This window comes from Dinoponera quadriceps, unplaced genomic scaffold (assembly GCF_001313825.1).
Source record: "Dinoponera quadriceps isolate SergipeBrazil2010 unplaced genomic scaffold, ASM131382v1 scaffold3061, whole genome shotgun sequence".
NCBI classification, from domain to species: Eukaryota; Metazoa; Arthropoda; class Insecta; order Hymenoptera; family Formicidae; genus Dinoponera; species Dinoponera quadriceps.
In genome coordinates this window covers 962,723-976,362 of record NW_014557306.1, presented here as the reverse complement: position 1 = coordinate 976,362, position 13,640 = coordinate 962,723, and the positions used below count along the sequence as shown (strand labels likewise).

The window sequence follows — 13,640 nt, the reverse complement described above, 5'->3', positions numbered from 1 at the left end:
TATGAATCGTCGACTTTTATCCATGATTTATGATTTTTCATACTTCTTGGCTATCGCATATACATATATGATCTAATTATCATAGATAAAAAGTACACGCTAAGTTACGTTTACTGAGATCATACTAATACATCACAGGGTTACATAGACGTAAGATTTTTCTCTTTTTGCTACTTTTTTTTTGTTAGTTTTCCCCGCTGCAGGCACCAAACGTCGCAACTTTTTTTCAGATCTTGCGAGATTCCAAGATTCGTGGTTATTGTTTCTTCGGTTTCATTTCCAGTAATGGGGAGATATAAAACGCCGGCTCATTTATTATATTAATAATTTAATTTCAACTTGATAGTAATTAAAAAGAAAGAAGCACGATTATTTTGTAGAATTTGAACGTTACCAAATTCTGCTCGTTACTTCCTGTCAAATGAGATGCGTCACCAGCGAGATGCGTGTTATACCTCATGGTACCAAATTGCCAGATTAAATCGATTCGCTTCTTCCCTCATTGAGACTTGCATTAACGTTGAAATCACAAGGTGCCAAGTATGCCACGAACGTGCGCTTCGCGCCCGCGAAATTGACGATTCTTACCAACCACCGAACCGATTGCATTGCGAATTTCCAAAAGTGAAATGTTCAATTTTTCATTTTCGCTTCGCGCGGAGGAAAATTGATTTTGAAAATTGCGATTGACGCGTCGATAACTTCAAGCTTAATTTGCATTTTACACGACGCTTTTCTCTTCCTCTTACTTTGTCTGCCTATCGCGCTCAATGTCGCAGGCGGACCTTGAAAAATTGCCTGTAACCACCAGTCGTATTTTTGAGTTATAATCTCAAAAAAGAAAAATGGCGGGCGGGAAAGTATTGGGACGAGTTGGGAGACAAGGTAGAATATACCTTGAACGAAGAACAGGATATTAATAAATGGGAGATCGCGTGTGCGCCCGATGTATAAACACAGCTACTCGTTATAAAAAGAAAAAACAAATTCAATTAAGAATATATAATTACGTGGTACGCTAATATTACGCTCTATAACAATTCGTTGGCGACAAACGAAGTAAACGTTGGCTTTCGCAATTTGGATGTATCATCCCGCGTTGTTAAATGCTTAATTCGTTCGACCTCAACAAAGAGTCTGTCAATGGAAATCTTTTTCTCCGTATCGATTACGAAAATAAAAAATTGGCAAATTATTTAACCTCTCGTTAGGCGCCCAAAAATTTGATTTTTTGCGGTATGTATTCTCCTTAAAGAAAAAGAAAGAACAGAAAGTTATATACTATCATGGAAGAAACTCGTTCCTTGAGGTAGTATATATACTGTTATGACTAACAAAAAGTTAATGTCATTTGCGATTGGCTTGGCAGCATTTTCATAGGAAATCAGCAGATCGTAATCAGCAAATATTTCCTGTCATCACTGCAATGTTCTTTTTTTTCAGTCGCGAAGTTAGGGAAAATCAAAACTTTCCATTAATTTTTCGTTCAACCCGACATTAATGTGCAAAACCTTACATTTTTCTACATCAATTGGAACGTGAAAAAATGCAAAATGACTGAAAAACACTTTTCAGACAGATTTTCGAAAAAAATATCGCGTCGTGAGAACGAGCAATTCAATTTGACCGAGAGTTAAGTTGTGAAGACATCGAATATTTTCATAGAATAGACCGTTATCTCTTAACTGGTAACATAAATAGATCGGAAGCAATATGTAAGAGAGAAAGCCAAAGTTTTTTTTTGCGCGGAAGTTGTAAATTCACATGCCTCTCGCGTTGCTATCTGTCGGGAATAAACGCGACGTAGGATGAAAAAGGGGAAAGAAGAAAGGAGTCGGATTTCTTTGTTTTTTTTTACAGGTAAAGAAAAAATCGCGGGGTGATTTGGCATCGGCTGTACTTTCTTAAAATCGTACAGGAGATCAATGCTTAAACTCGGGTAACAAACTATAGCTAAATTCTCGCTCTCGCTCTCTCTCTCTCTTTCTCTCGCTCTCTCTCCTTCTTCCTTGATACTGGTCACATTTTAGCCACGGAATCACGCCTTTTGCGTTTTTATCGCCTAATTGTACCTGATTGTTCGATTCTTCTGTGAATTTCAAAGAAAGCAATGTAAAATTTCGAAAATATGAGATTTCGATAAAATTCCATCAAGTTTTAAGTTCCGTAAAGTTTCGTGAAATTTATTCTAATTTATTAATTCGATGGGAGATACCTGAGAATATCGCGCGTGTTTCAAGGATTGAACGTCGAAACCAGCGCAATATGTTCCGCGAGAACTGTTTCCAATGGGACACCGGTTTCCACGGGTACTCCAAGGAGAACTCGTCGCTGAGTACTCGGGGAAATAGGAACGCAATAGCCGCGATCCCAACAGTTTTTGAACCAGCTCAAGCGATTCGTTTCGTCGGATCCAATCAATACATGCGATATACTCTGCCTTAGAATCTAGTTAACTAATTCCTACGAATAGCCTATGAACAGCGTATATTTCGTAGCTCCTCGTGCTCTCTTTTTCTCTCCCCTCCCTCTCTCTCTCATTCACCCACTCACTCGCTCGCTGATTCGTTCGTCCTTTCACTCGCTCACTCATTTATTCACCTATTCACTCTTCCACTCAATCTCTCGTAAAATGCTGTGTAACGACATCGTTTAATCTTTTTTTTTTATATATGATTGTTGTGTGGAAACAAAGAATATATTACATTAATTAATTTGGACAAATCATAATTCTATCTACAATCTAATTTTCTTCTCCGAAATTTACTTATTCTGTCTATCCTAAAAGAAAAATAGTGCTGTATATTATAAAAAATAGCGACAGCCACTGTCGTACTTTTTTTCCTCTCTCCTCTCTCTCTCTCTTTCTCTTCTCTCTACCGAGCGTCTTTTACTTTGACACGGTATCTGTCTTGATTTTTACCGTTTCCTTCGTCCCACGGCTTTTCTCTTTCGCTATTGCTCTCGCAATCCTCGCGGTACTACAAAGCGACGTTACCAGCGAAGATATATAGAGAACGACGGCGCTACTACCATCTCTCACTTCGGTCTCCCCCCCCACCCCCACCCCCGACTCGTCCAATCCATTCGTCTCTCCGTCGGTTTCGCCCGCGGCGGATAAATCTATGTGAATGGCACAGCCAACGAGGAGGACCTCGTGCCTCCTGCCGGAGCGTCTCTGCGCCCTCTTTTTCCCCGTTCCTCCCAGTGGTACGATGTCCCGTTTCCGGTACTATCTTTCGTCGCGTCCACGCGCGTAGACGAGGTGGAAGAAGACGTCGAGAGGCCGAAGGAGGAAGGAGGAAGCTGAAGGTTTTTAGCTGCGTATTTGGCCCGCGTTGCGAGCGATCTTCTCCGGCGGTTCTATCATGCTCTTCGTGGTGCCGTTCAGGCCGCGCTTACGACTCTTCATGAAATCTGCAACAGACAACGGGAAGAATACGTCTTTACATGAATCCGTGCGAGAAACTCATTGAAAAGAAATATTAATGGATAAGATTACCATGTACGCACAAGATCATGTAGGAAAAGGATCGTGAGCCATTGGAGTGACTGGATTGAAGCTTGAAGTTTCCAAATTTCTCGTAGATATTATTTTTACTAGGTCTTTTTGGAGACAGGAATAGGATTTATATTTCTTTTATAATATAACACAAACTGAAGAATGCGACAACTTCGAAGATATTATTCTTAAAATATTTTTAAAGAAAATATTCTCCAAATATATGTTTCTTTCTATACATGTATAGTGTTAATTCAAGAGGATCTGCACTATATTGAAACGTTTCTTAATATTTCACACGATGAATTTTTTTTCAATAAATTATAACGTTCGTTTAATAGCAGTCGGGGCTTTTATAGGCCGGATACTTTTATTTCTCAATATTTTCTTCTTTATTTCCATATTTCTTTCTTTTCTCATTATCTTTAACACAGCATACATTTTTCTTAAAATTATGTAATTAATTACACATTGTGTCTAACGTACGAAAGAGATAATTTCCCGTAAATAAATAAATAAATTTGATGACGACGACTTCGTGTATTTTCAGACCCAAAATGAAGTCGCCAAGTTTGTCGACTCGAGATTTGAGATACGCTTCAATCGTACAAACATACGAATTTTATAATTAAGATAATTTCAAGCGGAAGTGCTAACGCGAGGTTACTGCGGCTCCACAGATCGACACGACTATCGCTTGTTATTACGCATATTTTGCACTTTTCCTTTCATCGGAATCACGTCGCATCGGGTATGAGTTAGCGTATGTTGCGCGTCTCCGAAATAAAACGGGCACATTTCGCGACTTATCTCGAATTCCGATTTCTCACAACCACGTGCAGCAGTGTCACACTTGACCTCTTGCAATCTCGGCTTTACTAACGGTGGTATGCATGCGAAATCTCCGGCGCGATAACCTTGGAAATGTAATATCGGCGCACCGCGCTCGTTAATTATAACACGGCGAGATAAGGCGCGCGAGGTCGCGATTTTATATTGTTCTTATTGCTCTCGGCCGACAGCTCGAGCTGCAACTTCTTCCAAGCGGACCCGAATGTCATTACAACGGAGCGGACATATTCAGTCACACCGAGAAATCTCTCTTGTCACGCGTGTGTATAACGTGTAAACAGTTTCGACCGAGAGCCACAATCGCGCCGAGACACGAGCCCGGCCAGTCATGACTCATAAATCGATGCGCCGGTACGAGGACGGAGCCCGTAGCTGCGCCACAAAGGCACCCTCGCGAACCCCTTCGGGGTGGTTATACCATTTGGCGATGTTTCCACGTTGAAATTGAGCGCATCTGTCCAATTTTCGGTGCGAAAGTCCGCCGAGCCACGCGACAAAGCGGGAGAAGCGATCCCTTTCCTTCGCCGAACGCGGAAAAATCAATATCACGACGAGAGACTCGTCGCTTCCCTTCGAGACCCCGACAGCAGACGTTGAGCGACGTTCGCGAGTCGGTGAATTTCGCCGATATTTCTGCACGACGTACCATCCCCGATACGTGGGGTGTACTTTAAATAGCCGGCGTGCGAGAGGTATGCGGGCGCGCTAATCCTGATTTTAAATGCCGACCCCTTCGAACCATCCGTATGCCCACGGCAGACCCTTCGGGAGGACGAGGGGGCGCGATTGCGTGCACAGCTGATGGCCCCACGCGTGCAAACGCGCGTCACAAAGGGGAGCGGACGAGCCGGCTGAGAGGGAGGGTGGGGGTCACGGTGGAGAGCAAAGCACGGGGGTGCATTCGACGGGGCCGACCACCCCATATGGATCGCAACAGCTGACCGCCGCCGGCTCATTAATAAAGTACGTTAGGAATATCGTTCGGCGCCCCTATGACCGCCGCGTGTATATATCTGTACGACCGTACGTTACTTCGCTTCGCTGCTCCCCCGTACGCGGGGAAATTAAGCGGCGCAGATAGGAAACCCAATGTAGGGCTTCCCCAATCGCGCGTGTTCGTGTGTGTCTGTGAACACGTGTATACACGGCGTTCCGGAAGTCGCGCGCTTCCTCCCAAGCGGCGCGTATGATAGCGGAGGACCAGCAGTTACGAGAAACGACGATTGTTTCGAGTGCGTAGATAGCCACGCGTGCGAGAGTCAATGGTAAAATATCAAAAGTCGCACGCTTTCTCCGCAGCGTGCGATGACGGAGAATCATCGATTGTTTCGATGTATGGAGATAACCGCGCGTACGGCGGACTGAAAAACATCTAGAAGATAAGAAATCTTTGTTCGAACGGTATTAATAAGATATTTATTCAAATCTAATTTCTTTCATTTAAATATATATAGAAGCAAGTAATATAAACGATCGTTCTTTTTTTTTTTATGAAAAGCTACATATAATTTTTCATTTGAAGGAAAAAAAAATCGTTTCTCAGTGTTAAAACGTGTATATATTAGAACATGTTTAAGTATTATATCTTCAGTATATATATTTCTCTCAGTGTAATAACAAATGTAGAGATCGAATTGTCGAAATCAAATAACTCTTTCTCTTTGTCCACAAATCAAGTATATAAAATAAGAGCCGCGGACAATATGAGATGAACATAGAAAACATGATCTCACCGGCGATCCGTGACAGATTCCAAGCAGCTTTTCGGCTTTTCGCGGCACGGAGACACGACGCATCGAATGCGTTTTACATGCGTGCGCACATGCGTCTCGCGCGACGACGCACCACGTCCAGAAATAGTCGCGACGCGTGGGTGGTGTGCACGGTCAAATAATAAACAGAGGAAAAAAAGGGCGAACTAGATCCCGCGCGAGGTTTACAGTCGCGTGAACGAGCTGCGCGGCTGCGTTGGCAAAACGAGGAAAGAAAGCTCTGTCGCGAAGATTGAAAGCGCGAAGGTAAGAGCTGTTTTCGAACTGTTTTTTCGCGCGATAAATAATCCCACTCGCGTCGGGCGTATCGTTTTTTTCCTCTTTCCATAAAGCAGTCAAGAGATCGATGCTTATCTCTTAATCGTATTATACCCTCCCGCCTCCTCTCCCCACCACGGCCCGCTGCTCCGTCTCTCTTCGCTCAATTAACTCAATCTCCTCTCATCTTCGCACAGCCGATTAATTTTTATCGAGCGACTTTCCAAACAGAAAACCGCGGATCGGGCTCGAACTTGGCGCTGCTAAATATCGTCGACGATAACGCGCATCGGACAAACGTACGTGGTAGCGTTGTCGCGATAACTTCCTGCGGAAATGATAACGCGCGCATAAGTGGATCGCGTAGAAATATTTGATAAACGATCGGTAGTTTCCCCGTTTCCGCCGTTTTCGAGTGGAATTATCGGCAAATATCGCTTGCGCGCTTTCATCGCGTTCCTCTCGGACCGAGTGAACGTGTCTCGTTTGTGTTAGAAAAAATGTCGCAACGATATCAAGAACATCAAGGATACGAGAGGCGAGGGAGCGGCTCAATCGAGGTCGATCTACTCGACGAGCGTGGAAATGAACTCTCGTAAATACGTGACGTATACTATGTCAAACAATGACGTATCCTCGTCGCGGGACTAGAATGCAGCGCTATTTATTTTTGGTGTCATTGCGATGCAGACCGGCGGGTGATTCCGCTTATCTGCGACCGAGGAGGAAAGAAAGAAAAAATATTTACAGCCAGCGTCTCCTTTCAACGTTATCGTGGCACGCGATAATGCAGTTCCGATAATTCACCTCTCGCCTCTCGTCAACACAATTAATTTCTCATTGCCGTGGCTCATCTCGGAGAAAGTTTATCACCGATTATAAGACATTTCGTGCACTTTGGTGAATACTATAATCTTGCTAAATTCCTCGATTTGCTCCTCTCATATCGCTCCGTTACAAATAACGCAGCTGCTGTACCGTTGAGCACTTGATAATTATTTCCTCAACGGGGAATCGTCCCGAATATATTCATATATTTTCGCCACGAATCCGTATCATTGACGCTGTACCCACACGTGAGAGACAAAACGAGAGGAAGGTGCAAACAAGGAAAATATACGGGTGATCGGAGCGAGCGTACTTCGTCCTTATCACCGGTTGCTTGCGTAATTCTATGCGCAAATTGCGACAATCCTCCCCCCAATCGGACTGACCTAGGATACACGTTTCCCGCATAAATCGGCCGAGCAAATTAACCGCGATAAATCGCACGATAAAACGGCTATGCCTAATGTCGGCTGGCCGTCTATCTTTGCTGGTTGATGTGGCGTCATTTTTCGCGCAACGGATAATACAGCTGAAAATCTTCCGAAGAATTGTAAAATACGTACTGCGCATTCAGGTAAAATATTAAATACTCGTTTCAAGTATTTCATAAGTTTGTACATCCGCAAGTATATCATAAGTATTCACCGTAAAATTTATTCAAAATGAACTCTGAATCCTGGCAAGTTTAGTACTTCAATCAAGAATATTAAATTAAAACATTAAAACTAAAACTTCGGTTTACTTGTTTCAATTAACCGAACTTAACTTTTCTTTGACAAAGTTTATAATGTTCTTGAAAGGAACAAAATCTTTTGAGTAAATGGATAACAAACTTTTTTCATACTTGGGTCGAATATATTCTGACACTATCATCGAGAAAAAATGTTCTTTGTTCAAGATAACTATTAATCTTAAAAAAAAAAATTAACCGAGTAATTGCTTTTTTTCGCAATACAAATAATATTTTACTAGGTACAACATTGATGACTATACGCCGACTATACGCGAGCGACGGAAAATTGCGACTCGTCCACACACCGGAAACGCGCGCGTTGATTCAGTTTTTCGTGGGATCGAAATCTTCATCTCTCGTAGAAATGTCGATCTTCCATATAACGCGATCGTTATATCGCTTTCCCTCGACGTCGTCGAAAATGGCATTCAACGCTACATTTTATCGTTAACAAACGATAATATTGCAAATGATAACATTGCAAACGATAACATTGCAAATTTTCGCGCAAACGGAAAAATCCGATTTCCTCGACCGGCCGGTAGAACGGCCGATTGTAAGGTAAATATACGCGGATAATGCGATTCCTCGTGAAGCGCGATGAGTGAAGTCCAACGTGGAAACAATGCAAATCATTTCCCGCCCAATTACAACAGGCGGCGGCGTGCCTTTCGCGCATATGCGATGCAGGTGTAAACAAACTTTTTATCGTGGCCAAACCTCGCCTCCGTGAGCCGGCTGATATGTGGATGACTTACGAACAGATTAAAGGAGCCGCGGAAAGCGGCGCCGTGCGCGCATCTTACAATCACGCGGAGCATCACCACACCACGTCGTCATCGTGCGACACGCGTCGTTTCATCGCGGCCGAATCATCGTTCGTTCGTGGCCGATAACGTCGCAGCCGTTACGTATTATAATTTCGTATGTAGCGCGTGCGCGCGATCAAACAACATCCGAAAAACAAACATTGCCCGGTTGCACGCGTTTATATAATCGGCCGTCGGCACGTCGATGCCTTTTAGCGCGCGCCGCGAATAGAATTTAATCTAATGCAAATAGAAGCAACGAATTCACGAGCGACACCCGGAGAGTTCCTTTCCGTGAGATCTAGTTAAATCGAGATCACTACACTGAGAGAAATCGTACTGAAATTATAGCCATTTTCAGTTTTAATTACATCTTCGGGTTCAAATCCGAAAATAATAATAGCTGTACGCATGTGAGATTATTATCATGGACATTATACGGGGAAAAATATCATTCGATTGTTAAGAAAGCTGATTGATTACTCAGTTTACCTCCTTTCTTTTAAATAATTATTTTCAATAAAAAAATGTTTTCTTGATACAATAGTCCTAAAATCTATTTATCGCAAATTTTACGAAAACTCATTATCACGTATTTGAAAGAGGAATTTATTCTCTTTTCAAGAATATTGTAAACTTTATCGAGAGAAGATAAGTTTAATTCGGTTAATTTGACGCAAATCGAAGTTTGTTTTAACTTAATATTCTTGATTGAAGTATAAATTTACCAGGATTCAGAATATATTTTGAATAAATTTAATGCTTATGACGAATTTATTTATGCGGGTATATAAACTTATGACAACACGATGATAAAAAAAAAAGAACGTTAACAATAAACCGATCTACTTATGATTTTCGATTATCGTTCAATAAACGCATCTGATACTGTGACCAATGTCAACAATCGTTACGTGAGACTTTCCTCGTGTGAAATACTCAGATCTGAATTTCGAGTTAGATCTGATTTTCTCTCAGTTGAATCGCAAGATATTTTGTAAATCGCGATTCAACAAAAAAAACTCGCATTTAACTCTAAATTCCAACTGGAATATCTCGCTTGAGACAAGTTTTAAGTTACAATTCACAGATTTAAAACGCTCATTCAGCTTTTGGAGCCGATCGTTTCGTACTTCTACATCATAAGATTTGAAAGTGGTCTCAGACCCAACAGTTTTCTGTGAGCGATTATACCGCTGAACACATTAAACAGTTGCTACAATCGTTCATGCAGCTTTTTCACCTCATTGTTTTTTATTTTCAGATCCCAATTAAATCTGAAATCTGAGAGCGGACCCAACTAGATCCGAGAATTTTCACTGAGCGTGAACTCGAAGCGACAAAATATCACGTAATTTCCGACAAAAAGACGTTTCCCGCGCTGTCACGTCGTGATAACGCATGAATCTTAGAAAGCGTCCGGCAGCGCTGGAAATACTTTATTCTAAAAATAACGTTAGAATTTCGAGCTCAAACTGACCTAGACTCACCTATTGTGGATTCATACCCTAAATGTCGAGTGCACTTATCGCACGGATTCTCGATACTACAACAACTAGTTCGATGAATTTCCCGGTCGCTTTGTACCTTTGGATCCCGATTAGATCCGAGAATTCTCACCGGGCGGTGCGACGGTACCGAATGCGCGCAACAAGGTAAACAACGCTCGTTCCACTCTTACCTGTGATAGCTGACTGCTTCCTGGCAGCGAGGGGTAATACAGGTGTGGTCGGCTCGATGGGGCACCTCTTCCTCTTGGCGTTCGCGTCCAAGAGCTCGCCGGGCGTCGTGGCGTCGCCGATCTCGGGCACTCTGGCTTCCTGCGGCGGCGTCCTCTCCGTCGCACCGATCGCCATCAACGTCGCCGCCGACGTGGCGTTCGTCGTCTCGGTCTGCTCGGTGATCCTCGCGGTGATCATGGTGGTGCTGCTGGTCGTCGTTATCGACGTCGCGACCACCGTCGTCGTCGTCGATGAGGCGGTCGTCGCGACGGTGTCATCGGCGCGCGACTTGCGCGACGCGCCGGGCGCGTGTTTCCTCAGATAGGGCATGCCGCGGAGAGCGTAGGGCTCTGGCACGACATCCTGCGCCGTCACCAGCTCCCATTCGTAGCGCAAGTTCGGCCGCGGTATCTCCAGGTGAAAGTCGAAACCCCATCGCTCGGCGTCGAGCAGGGATTGGGCGCGAAGTTCGCGCTCGGCGAGCGCCCTGGCCGCTACGTGGTCCACCGGGCCGAAGAGATCGCGACGTACGCGGGCGAGCGCGGCCCTGCTCGGCACTGGTCGCCCGCCGCCGCCTCCTGCGCCTCCGCCACCGCCGCCGCCGCCTCCTCCGCCTAGGTTCCTGCTCATTTCCGTCATCATCGCCGGGTTCAGTACTCGTGCGCTCATATTTCGTCGCGCTCTATCGCCGCCGCGGCGCTCCACAACGGCAAAGAACGCTCTCCTCCTCCCGCTCTCCCACCACCCTCTCTCTCTTTCACTTGATCTCGTCCTCCTATCTACGTTGTTCCGCTCTCGCGCCGCTCTTTTCGCGGGAACGAACGCGGAGGGAATGCGAAAACACTCGCCCTCGGAGAGAAGAAAGAGGTTAGGGAATGAATAGCGCGGACTGTCCCTTCTCCCGAAGTTGCTTCGTTTTCTTTCTCTCTCACTCACTCTCTTTCACCACGCGATCGTGCGCGACTCCGCGCGATAACAGCACGCTTCTTCTTCTTCCAGCATCAGCCGTGACGCGGGGATGACGATGATTCCTTCTGGGAATCTCGTCCCCGTTGCCGTGCGTCCGTCGCTCGTTGAAATAATCGCGGCTACGTACCGCGGCCGACGGAACGTGGCAACGTCGCCTGCCGTGGCGCGACCCACCGAATTTCGAATAATGGCCGCGCCGCTGGTGCTGCTGACGATGATGCTGCCTATTGATGCTGCTGGTTTCGTCAGCTTCGGCCGTCGCAACGCCGAGCTCCACCGACGCGACGTCTCCCCGCGGTGAAGGTGAGCGGCGACGACGACGATGCTCGGGTGACACTATTCAGGTTACCGCCGAGGAGCGGAGCTCACAGGACAACGCGTGTACGGGGTCGTAACAGCAGTCACGCTTGGCAACGCAGTATGGCCACGGTTACTATGGGCCGGAGCGAGATAGCGGCGAGAAACGCGAAAACAGACTCAAGCTCGCGCGCGAACCCGCTGCTGCATCGCGCCGAACGATCCGTCAAGGTCGACGCGAGGACGCTCCTCTCGTGAAAACGCGACGAAATACACGCGCGCGCAGTCACACACATACACACTCTCCTTCTCTCTCCTCCCGACACCGCCGCTTCGCTCTTTCTCTCTCTCTCTCTTTCTCCTCGCAACACGACGATTCCTTCGGCGTAGCCTGCGGAGAACGGGCGATTCGGCAACGTCGCACTCCGGCACTTGCGCGTGAATATACCCGAGCGACGGCCGAGAGAGCGTGTTACGTGTCCCGCGCGAATTTTGTGGTCCAACGTCCAGATTGTCCGTGACTCTGTGTGTGTGTCTCTCACTACTCACTCACTCTTTCCGATTAGTCTTTTTTCCTACGTTTTCTCTGTCTCCTTGCTACGATTCCCCGTCTCACATTCCACACACGACCGAGCACTGGCCAGGAGCGCACACTGGAGACGCGATAACGCGTGCACCGGGGGTCGAGAGGAAATCCCCGTCGGAAAAACGCTATATTGCACACGGCCCGCAACGGCACGCCGCGGTGGGGGCGGTCTCCGAGTCAATAAACATGGAAAATACGCGTCTCGAGGCGCTTCCCGCCAAACACGCCGACTGTCAAGACGGGCGCGCGCGCGTGGGTCCCACCGGGGTCGGGAAGTAACGTGCGGGCACGATTGCGCAGTTACGTGACGCCGTACACGACGATACGTGCGCGATATGCGGCTCACGGAGCTGCGCGGAGGTACCTAACGACCGTGAGAAGCGCTCTCTAGCGACTGAAGCGCGCTTCTCTCGCTGCGGGCGAGCGAGCCTCCCTCGCGAGCTCGGCCGTCTCCGGCCGGCCGATCGGCCACCTTCGCCGTTTCCCCGTCTCCCGACCCCGCCGGGCCAATCGCGCGCCGAGCGAGAAGAGGGACGAAATAACCGCCATTCGCGATGTATAGTCACCTCGACGCGACTGCGGTCTCCGCCGTGTGGGTTGTTCTGTGCGGCCCGCCAGGCGGAGAGATCTTGTACAGTTAATCGGTCCTTACTACCACGGGAGCACGGTCAAACGGAATGCCGAACGCAACCTCCGCTTCTGCCTGCATTCACGCGTTCACCGCTCTCTTCCAGGTTCCGGGCAGTTGCGAAATTGCAAGGCGGATTCCTCGCCAGAGTTATCGGTAGAGATGTCCGATAAGTGTGAGCGTCAGCTCGCGATGATTCTTCCCGAGGTATATATATATATATATATATATATCCTGAGGGTGACTCTCTCCAAACTCCAGTTAATTCGATCGACGATTATATGTATACATATGTATACAACCGGCGGAACATGGCCAACAGCAAATTCGTTGTCTGACAGTGACCAAAAGATTAGTCATTCCGGCCAAGTTCGTCTCGCATGCTTTCGTGCTGAAAGCATTGTTCTATCTTCCTTCAGCATGTAATGAGAAATGAAGACAGAACGAGGCTTTCGGCACGAAAGCACGCAAGACGAACTCAGTTTCTGTGCGTATGTTAACAGAATAGAACGGTTAATCCTCGATTTTAGGAAGAGAAGACGCGATGATTTCTCTCACTGTTTTAACAAGCTGTTTTACATTGACTCTGCCGGCTGAGTTAATCGTCGATAGCTTGGTTAGAATTTGGAAAAGGTCATCCGGAATGTTCCAAATATTCATGTTCGAGTCGGGAGTTAGATGTGAG

General features: G+C 46.3%; 1 protein-coding gene across 1 annotated transcript; it reads right to left on the bottom strand.

Annotated features, from left to right (window-relative positions):
* Positions 1–1,847: 1,847 nt before the first annotated feature.
* LOC106749024 lies at positions 1,848–12,709 on the bottom strand. Its single transcript, XM_014628051.1, has 2 exons — positions 10,436–12,709; positions 1,848–3,417 (listed from the first exon to the last, which is right to left on the bottom strand). Exons 1-2 carry the CDS (start codon positions 11,142–11,144, stop codon positions 3,317–3,319), a joined length of 810 nt encoding a protein of 269 aa, XP_014483537.1. The 5' UTR covers positions 11,145–12,709; the 3' UTR covers positions 1,848–3,316.
* Between the last annotated feature and the right edge of the window lie 931 nt (positions 12,710–13,640).